General features: G+C 33.5%; 1 protein-coding gene and 1 pseudogene across 1 annotated transcript; both read left to right on the forward strand.

Moving 5' to 3' along the window:
- The first annotated feature begins 442 nt into the window (after positions 1-442).
- On the forward strand, positions 443-2,453 carry LOC110425347 (uncharacterized). Its single transcript, XM_021440243.1, has 2 exons — positions 443-1,263; positions 1,394-2,453. Exons 1-2 carry the CDS (start codon positions 682-684, stop codon positions 2,297-2,299), a joined length of 1,488 nt encoding a protein of 495 aa, XP_021295918.1. The 5' UTR covers positions 443-681; the 3' UTR covers positions 2,300-2,453.
- Positions 2,454-3,547: 1,094 nt separating this feature from the next.
- LOC110425489 (ankyrin repeat-containing protein BDA1-like) overlaps positions 3,548-9,466 on the forward strand; it is a 6,579-nt pseudogene continuing 660 nt past the window's right edge.

Below are 9,466 nucleotides of genomic sequence, written 5' to 3' on the forward strand. Positions count from 1 at the left end.
TTAAAATATTTAATATTATAAAAAAATTCTCATTAACGACCCGCTAAGCCTAAAGCCTACTCAAATGCATAAAGACAAGCACGCTTATGATAAAAATTTTCACTTTTCTACTTCGTCCTTTGTTCAATTGATCCCTTGAAGATGAGAGACACTGAGAGGGAAGACTGTAAGAAGAAGAAAATTTATCTTGATTCTCATCAATTGATTTTTCTACTATATTTTTATTGTTAAGTAAATTTGGATAAGTTGAGTTCCGATGATTGAATGGGATATAGCCACAAGTGCTTTCCAGCTGTCAATAGATATTTTAAAACCAGAATAAAGTAGAGACAGCGAGAGTTATCCTTTCAGTGAATACTAGTTTGTCTCCACGACTACTTCTGTTTGTGCCTTTTTTGTTTTGTCACCATTCCTGATTGACTTTAATTGACAGACACAACAGTGTCCTGTGCACCCTCTCTTTACTCTTTTAATCAATTGCTGTCAGTGGCCTTACGATTACCTATCAGTTTATCATTATCCTCAGCCTTCTGATACTATGTTTACCGGATGGAGGGGACCTGGTCAACTTTTTTTTTGATTAGGTGAAACCAATCCGAATGTCTTCAATGCTCTCTTAGTTGTGTATGCTTAATATCTTCTTCTATTTTCAGCACGTCATTGTAATTTGGCTCCCCTGATATGGATGAAAGTTTGAAGAGAGCTGCACAAGAAGGAAATATTGTTGAATTGTATGCATCAATCCGAAGAGATGGAAATGTTTTGAGGCACATCGATGAGATTGAGTTCGTTGACACTCCATTACACATAGCTGCAGCTCAAGGGTGCATTGATTTTGCAATGGAGATAATGATCTTAAAGCCGTCATTCGCTAGGAAGCTAAACCAAGAAGGCTTAAGTCCCATCCACCTTGCAGTGGAAAAGGGGCATAAAGAGCTGGCGCTACATCTCATGCAAAACGATAAAAATCTTGTTCGTGTCAAAGGGAAGCAGGGTGAGACTGCTTTGCACTATGCAATAACTAGAGAACAAAATTTTGATCTCTTGGCCAGATTTCTTGAGGCTTGTCCTGAATGCATTCGGGATATGACAACTACAAACCAGACTGCTTTGCATATTGCAACGAGACACAATAGATTAGAGGCTCTTGAGCTCCTATGTCGGATGCTTAGGAAGAGTGACTATTGTGAGGATGTGGTGAACCAGAAAGACAGGAATGGCGACACTGCCTTGCACATAGCTGCGCGCAATAATCAACCCATGGTCCGATCTCTTCCCCTCTTAATTAATTTTACTTTTACCAAAAAAGAATGGATTAATTCTTTAATTTGGGATTGTATTTCATGCTCAATTGATGGTGGCTTTTGTTTGTGTCCTAAACTCTATCAAACAGATGCTCAAACTGCTATTAAAATGCAAGGCTGATAAGCATGCGACCAATCAAGGTGGGTCAACGGCACTGGATGTTGCAAACGAAGTTAATAACATAGAGAGCATCAATATTTTGCATGGTTGGGGAAGTGCAAGAGTTTTAAGCTTTAAATATAAAATTCAGAAACAAATGGTCAAGCATGTGACAAAGGCATCAGAAGTAATTTTTCAAGGTATGGACAGCATATCGAGTGAGGATCGCAATGCCTTACTAGTAATTTTAGGATTGCTTCTAACAGCTACCTACCAAGCCAGTATTAGCCCTCCTGGTAGTGTTTGGCAAGGTGATGGCTCCTCAAACTCCAATTCCACTGTAGGACATCGCGAAAAATTACCCGGCAAATCGGTCATGGATCAAGTTAATTTCCTTATTTTCTATATTCCAGCCTATACTGTCTTCATAGTAGCTTTTTTCCTAACATTGGGCCTCCTTAAACCATTCCCCCATGGTTTCAGGACTTGTCTTCAAGTACTACTTGCATTTCTTGCTATATCTTTTGACGAATCAATAACTTTCTTAGCGCCAACTAATTTAGCATATCTAGTTATGTGTTTGTTTTCAACGTTGGTTTTTGCTTTAATGATGGTCATGTGTGTTGCTTACCGGGTATCAAAAATTAGCGTTTTGTTCTTAGGATGTTGGTTAGTGCCTGGTATGTATGGTCCATTTCAGATAGGATCCTATTTAATTTTAGGGTGTTGGTTATTTCTTAGTCTATATGATCCATTCTGGATAGGATCCACTGGAATTGTAGGATGCATTTTAGTACTAAATAGGTTTGAATACGTCTGGATGGCAGGTGTTATAGTGTCTGGACCCATAGTATTACTTTCTTTGTTTCTATTGTGGATAGAAGTAGTGCGATGAGAACGTGGGTTGCCATGCCACCCCTCACCATATATGGACGTTAACGCTGAATGAAGCTCTAAAGATGGCCGCCACTCCATCTACATATTTTTTATTTCCAATCTTATATACCTATCTGTTGTACTATCAATAAATTCAATTCCTCTTACATAAACTCTTCTCCACATTTTACTTTTATCATTTCATTTACTTTCTTTTGCTTCTAATTTGTGTTGATGTATTATTATGAAATTAACACTCCTTCTATCTCAATTTGAAAATTCACATTTGACTGGCACAAAATTATTGACTATAAATTATTTTATGTATATTATTGATAAATTATATAATTTTTAATTTCAAAATGTAAATTTAAATATATATATAATAAAAATTAATATGAAACAATAAAAAAGTAAGAGCTATAACTTATAACTGCTCAAGATTCAATTTCTTTCACAAATCAAACTATTGCGTAGTTACAAAAAAGAAAAAAAAAGGTAAAATATCTTAACACTTTTAAGTTTTAACTAAAATTACCTTTTAAAAAAAAGTTTTAACTAAATTTAAAAGAAAGTATTAGTTTGAGAAATGGACACTCTGCCTCAAAAGAATATCTATTGCTAAACACATAAGTCTAATCGTTAAACCCTATCACCCGTGTCAAACATGTTTTGTTTTGTTTTTTTTTTTAAATCTTTCTTTGTTGTCTATAATTGAGTGATTAAACAAGTTTTCAAAAACTTAAGGTCCATCCATTAAAAAAGTTGAAGTCCATGACATCCAAATGAAAATTTAATATTATTGCATCTAGAACCAGACTAAATTAAATATTAAGGATTTGAAACATTCAGAGAAAGATTATTCACATTTTGTTATCTTATTGGTTCGGAATAGTTGGATGAGAGACGATTTTATAGTAATTCTCCCTAAATAGAAAATCCCAATAAATGAAATCAGAATAATAAAAAATTATTAGATAAATCATTCTTTATCATTGTTAGTTATATATTCGACAAATTAAAACATAACACATAAAAGTGATACCCTGAAGATGAGAGACACTGGGAGGGAAGAATGTAAGAAGAAGAAAATTTATCCTAATCCTTATCAGTTTATTTTGTACCGTACTTTTATTGTTAACAATTACATATTCTAATAGCATTAAGTAATTTTTAACAAGTTTAGGTCCAGGGCATTCAACGGGATGTGTTGAATATTATATAGCCACTGATGCTATCCAGCTTTCCTCGATATTTTCTCTCATTCATGCCGGCAGCTCCAGTTGTTTTTGTTATTACGAGCTCTCTCTGCAACCAGGAAATGGTTGGCTGTTCTGGTTGTCTTCAAGTTTCAGCTTCTGGTTCGGCTGTTTTGCTGTGACTATCTTCTTATCCGATGTTACTTAAGTTTTCTCAATTTATAGCTCCGCCATTGTATGTGGATATTATTGTCAGCATCTTGGTGATTGTTAGTGTTTATCCAGCATCTGTGATTATTATTCTCTAAGTTGTTCTACCAGCTTGTTGTCATGTTGATTTTCGCTGGTACTATTATCTTGTGCTGATGCTTCTGTCATTTGAGTATCTGTACTGTTTTCTTGATCAGCCTATTGCTGATTCCTCGCCGCTTCATTCAGCTTGTTAATAAAATCCACATCTTTTTTGGGTGAGAAAAAAACAGTTAGAGACAGCCAGTGTTGTCATCTTAGTGTATAGGACTTTGTTTCCACGAAAACTAATTTTGTTGCCGCCTTTTCTGTTTTTTCAACTTTCCTGATTGACTGTAATTGACTGACTCAACAGTATTGAGCTTTTACCTGTAAGTACGTCGAGGTTCTCTTCACTCTTTTAATCAATTACCTATATATTTATCATTATTCTAAGCCTTCTCATCTCACTATGTTAACTGGATGGACGGGAGCTCCTCAACTATTTCTTTTTCAAGTGAAACCATTCCGGATTTCCTCCATGCTCTCTTAATTACTCTTTTAATTGATATATAAAGTAGCCTAATCCTTTTTCTATTTTCTGCATGTCATTGTCAGTTGGCTCCCCTGATATGGATGGAAGTTTGAGGGGAGGCTGCTCAAGAAGGAGATATTGTTGAATTATATGCATCAGTCCAAAGAGATGGAGATGTTTTGAGGCACATTGATGAGATGGAGTTCGTTGACACTCCATTACACATAGCTGCAGCAGGAGGGTGAATTGATTTTGCAATGGAGATAATGATCTTAAAGCCGTCATTCGCTAGGAAGCTAAACCCAGAAGGTTTTACTCCCATTCACCTTGCAGTGGAAAATGGGCATAAAGAGCTGGCGCTACGTACCATGGAAAATGATAAAAGTCTTGTTCGTATCAAAGGGAAGCAGGGTAAGACTCCTTTGCACTATGCAAAAACTAGAGAATAAAATCTTGATCTCTTGGCTAGATTTTTAGAAGCTTGTCCTGAATGTATCCGAGATATGACAACTACAAAGCAGACTGCTTTGTACATTGCAACGAGAAACAATAGATTAGGAGCTCTTCAACTTCTATGTCGGATTCTTAGGAAAAGTGACTATTGTGAAGATGTGGTGAACCAGAATGACAGAAATGGTGACACGGCCTTACACATAGCTGCGCACAATAATCAACCCCAGGTCCGACCTCATCCCTCAAACTAATTTTACTTTTAATAAAAAGGGGATGGATTCTTTATTTTGGAATTGTATTGATGGTCAATGGATTATGGCTTTTATTTATGTCTCGATAAAACAGATGCTCAAACTACGACTAAAATGCAAGGCTGATAAGTTTGCGACCAATCAGGCTAGTTCAACGGCATTGACTGTTGCACACGAACGTAATAACACAGAGAGCGTTAATGTTCTGCGTGGTTGGCGAAGTGCAAGCTTTTTCAATTTTCAACAAACGAATTGTACACAAATGTATGTGACAAAGGCATCAAAAGTAATTTTTGAGGGTATGGACAGTATATCAAGTGAGGACCGCAATGCCTTACTAGTAATTTTAGGATTGCTTCTAACAGCTACCTACCAAGCCAGTATTAGCCCTCCTGGTAGTGTTTGGCAAGGCGATTCTTCCTCAAACTCCACTTCCACTCAAGTATATGATGAAAAAGTACCGGGAAAATGGTTCATGACTGAAACTCAATTTGGTTTTTTCTATATTCCAGCCTATACCGTCTTTACAAAAACCTTTTTTTCCTATATTTTTTTCTGTGTTCTGAACTTATAACACATTAACCCTATTGACAACCATTGGGCTAACAGCATTTCTCCTCCCAGGTGGTTCTATTGCTTTGCTATTGCTCGAGCTACTTGCCCTCTATATATGAGCATCTTATCCCCGACTCCTCTTTGGTCCAAATGGAATACATTTCAATGAATAGTCTTTATTATGTTGCGGATATTGCAGTTTCTTTTTTGGTGCTAAAGTCAAAGAAATTGATGTGTTGTTAGTGTCAGTGGCGCCAAAAATATAAGTGTACATGTGTAATTGTTCATGTAACCAAATTATGGTTACTGATCCCTTGTCTTTTTCTTTTTCTCTCCTTCCTCTCCCCTCTTTGGAGGCTAGTTGGCTATATAGCAGTGCTCCAGCACAACAGGGCTACTGGTCTAGTTCGTCCAGGCTCCAAACTAGTTTGATCATCTTTGGGAACCGTGCGATCGATACAAGGGGAATTTAGTCAAAGATCAGTCTTCTTCTGGTTTTTCCATATTCTTGGGGTTTTCCAGTTACTTGCTATAATTTTTTGTTTTACATTGTTACAAAACGATGATGATTCTTTGATAGAGTTGTGCGCAGATTTTTATTTTTATTTGTTATTTATTAGGATTTATTCTTGTGATTTACATAAGGGAATATCAATACCTTTCATCAGAGGGGGTTCCATACTTTCGAACAATTTTGGTGGGTTGATTTCTTTGTATGTAATTGAAGAACATTATTCAGAGAAAGGAATAACATTCGGTTGTTCATTGTTTCTCTTGTGCACCGCTCCAGCACAAGAGGGCTACTGGTCAAGATCTTAATCCCGATCAAATGATTTTTCTACCATAGTTTTATTGTTCGCTTACAGTTTTGTCTCTCAGCCATCATTTCATTGATGTGTTCCATGATGAACATATAAGATACGAAGACAGAGAAATAATAATACAAGCATTCAGTTCTAGCACCGCACATCACGCCTAAATTTATTTTCATTCCAAACACCTTTACGTAACAGGCAACACAAGGCTTTCAATTACCAAACCAAATAATAGTAGGAAAATCAGTCATATCATAAGATAATCTTTTAGCCTCCTCAAACCAGAAAGATAATATGGCCTCATCCAGTGTAGAATTTCTTTTCTATTTCGTGCCGAGCACTTTTCGGTTTATCAAAATACTCAATAGGCACTATTCTGATAAAAAAAATTTCCATTTAGTATTAACTTCTCCAAAAATATTAAATAAAAAAACGTAACTAATAAAATTTTAAAATAAATCGATTTATTGGAACGACTTCCAATGTTTTAAAATAAATCGATTAATTAACGACTTCTTTCCCAACCATGATGAGTGACGAAAAATTTTAAGAGCCATCTCACCCTTTCTTGACTGGACATTGATATTTTGTTCTGATGACCCATCCATAAGTTTTGAATATTAGTTACATGGCCACAAGTGCTATCCTCCCTTGAATATAGTTTAAGCCAAATTCAAGTAGTGAGAGAGAGAGAGTTGTCATCATAGCGGTCCAAAGAAGTTTGTTTTTTTTTATTAAAAAAACCCTTTTCCGGATTTCACCTTTTTCACTATAATTGACTGACTAAACATGACTTTAATAAGTTGACGTCCAGTCGTTAGAAAAAAAATAATAATAGGGCCGGATGGATGCAGCCCCCAAATATTTTAACATATTTTATATATTATATATTTAAACTATTAATTCATATCATTATTGTGAAAATACGATAAGGAAAATATTCAGATATTTTTAATATATATATATATATATATATGTGTGTAAACATGTTTATCCCCTTGAATATATATATTTTCAATAGTTTAAAATATATAAAAAGACACATTTATTCCCTTGAACTGCAAACATGTTTCATGTTAGCTTCCTCCAAATTTCCTCTCGGTTTGACGAAAACAGTAATTCATTTTGTTCAATTTCTATGTCGGCCATAATATTGATCTTTTTCTTTTTCCTTTTGAAAAAAGAATTGCAGATAGTCTTGAATCATGGACATTGATTGCCAGGTCCTGTTGATCTTCGGTTAAAGTAAGTTTTTTTCATTTGATTTTTGTTCTTCATTGGATTCCCACTGTATGTTTTTTTTTTTTGTTTCATTAGCTTAGGTTGGAGAAGAAAATTGCAATTGAACTTTGTGAAGCAGGTTCCCTTTGAGATAGTATATTTTCTTGTAAAGTTTTTACAAGCCAGATGTCACTAGAAATTTTCAACAAATAACTAAAGACTTTGGATGACATAGTTGCTAATAAAATCAACTTTCAAAAGAAAAAAAAAGGAAAAGTGGTTTTGCTTTTGCATTAGTTAAAAAGCACTTGCTAAAAAGTTATCAACAATTGATTCAATATTAAATATATGTATTTTTATTTAAAAAGTTACGTTAGAATTCACAATTTTTCAAATTAAATAAAATTATTTGATAAAAAAATGGGAAATAAATTTTTTATGACGTGATAACACTGATCTCAATTTTTTTTTCATGTTATGTTAACGTCTAAATATATTTTAATAAATAATTATTATGAAAAGTTGAGGATATTTTAAAGAAAGAATATTTTATCTTTGCTTACTCAATTAATGTTTTACATTATGCTTACTCGTTATTTGACTCTAACAATAACTAGACTTAATTAAATTCACTTCTTACTCTATCGTTTCTCGTTTTAGAGTTATGCCTTTGAATTTTTTTTAATCTAATTAGAAGCTTCCTCTTATCATTTAATTTATCAACGTATGGAGGAAGAAAAGTGTTTTGGATTTGTTGAAGAGAGTTGCCTCTTTAGTGGTCTAAATTATTGATAATTTTATAATATATAGAACTTTTTTTTTCTACAAAAACTCCTTTATTCTGCCTTCTTTTGTTTTTAAATTCTTTTCCGGTTGACTATAATTGGCTGAAAAGAGTTTTAATAAGCTGACTTCCAGCCATTACAAAAAAATAAGTTGAGGTTCGTGGCTTCCAAATGAAAATTTTAGTAGTGTTATAGCTAGAAGGATATCTAGCTGTAGATAATTTTAAAACCTGATTACATTAAGCATAAGACTTTGAAAGATTCGAGGAGATATTATTCACATTTTGTCCTCTTATCGATTCGAGGCAGTTAGATCTGTAAATGGGTCAAAATTTTATAATAATCTTCCATAAATAGAAATTCTCAATAAATGAGATCAAATCATAACAAATTATTAGATAAATCATTCTTATCACATTGATTATAAATTCGACAAATTAATATGTAACACATATTAATGAAAAATATGAACTTATATACATGCTCACTTAGCAACTTTATAAATTATTGTTATATGTTACATTATGATATATCGGATTATGATTGATGTAGTAGAAACGTCCATGATCTAATAAGTTCTCCAAAAACTTAATTTACTAGAAAATTTCACTGTTTTAACTACTGTGTAATTAACCTAAGGCTGTACAATTACTCTAAGTTTATGATTATTCTAAGCCTTCTCATCTCACTATGTCTATCTGATGGAGTCAACTATATGTTTTTTCAAGTGAAACCATTCTGGATTTCCTCCATGCTCTCTTAACCACTCTCTTAATTGCTGTATGATTCATTTTAAGTCTAGGAGATTTTTCAAAACACCCATATGTGCTACAAGGTATATATAAGTTAATGACACCCTGACATTTTTTACATACACACATATATCCGTCCATCTGTTAACCTGTTATTATTGAATTATAATTATTTAATTATAATTTTAAAATTATATTAATTTTAATAATTTAAGTAATAGATTCTTACATAATTTTTTCTCATAATTAAATATTTTAATTAATTTTATAGAAAAATTCTCATTAACGATTCACTAAGCCTGCTAAAATGCATAAAGACAAGTACGTGCATGCTAAAAACTTTCACTATTTTATTTTGTAATTTGTATGGATTGATCCCTTGAAGATGAGGG

The sequence above is a fragment of the Theobroma umbraticum genome, unplaced genomic scaffold, assembly GCF_002168275.2.
Source record: "Theobroma umbraticum cultivar Fairchild unplaced genomic scaffold, ASM216827v3 scaffold_81.0, whole genome shotgun sequence".
NCBI classification, from domain to species: domain Eukaryota; kingdom Viridiplantae; phylum Streptophyta; class Magnoliopsida; order Malvales; family Malvaceae; genus Theobroma; species Theobroma umbraticum.

Excerpts from the sequence above, each read along its gene's own strand:
- LOC110425347 (XM_021440243.1), top strand. The coding sequence starts at position 682 with ATGGATGAAAGTTTGAAGAGAGCTGCACAAGAAGGAAATATTGTTGAA. Across the intron at positions 1,264-1,393 it reads CGCGCAATAATCAACCCATG|ATGCTCAAACTGCTATTAAA; the intron begins GTCCGATCTCTT and ends TCTATCAAACAG.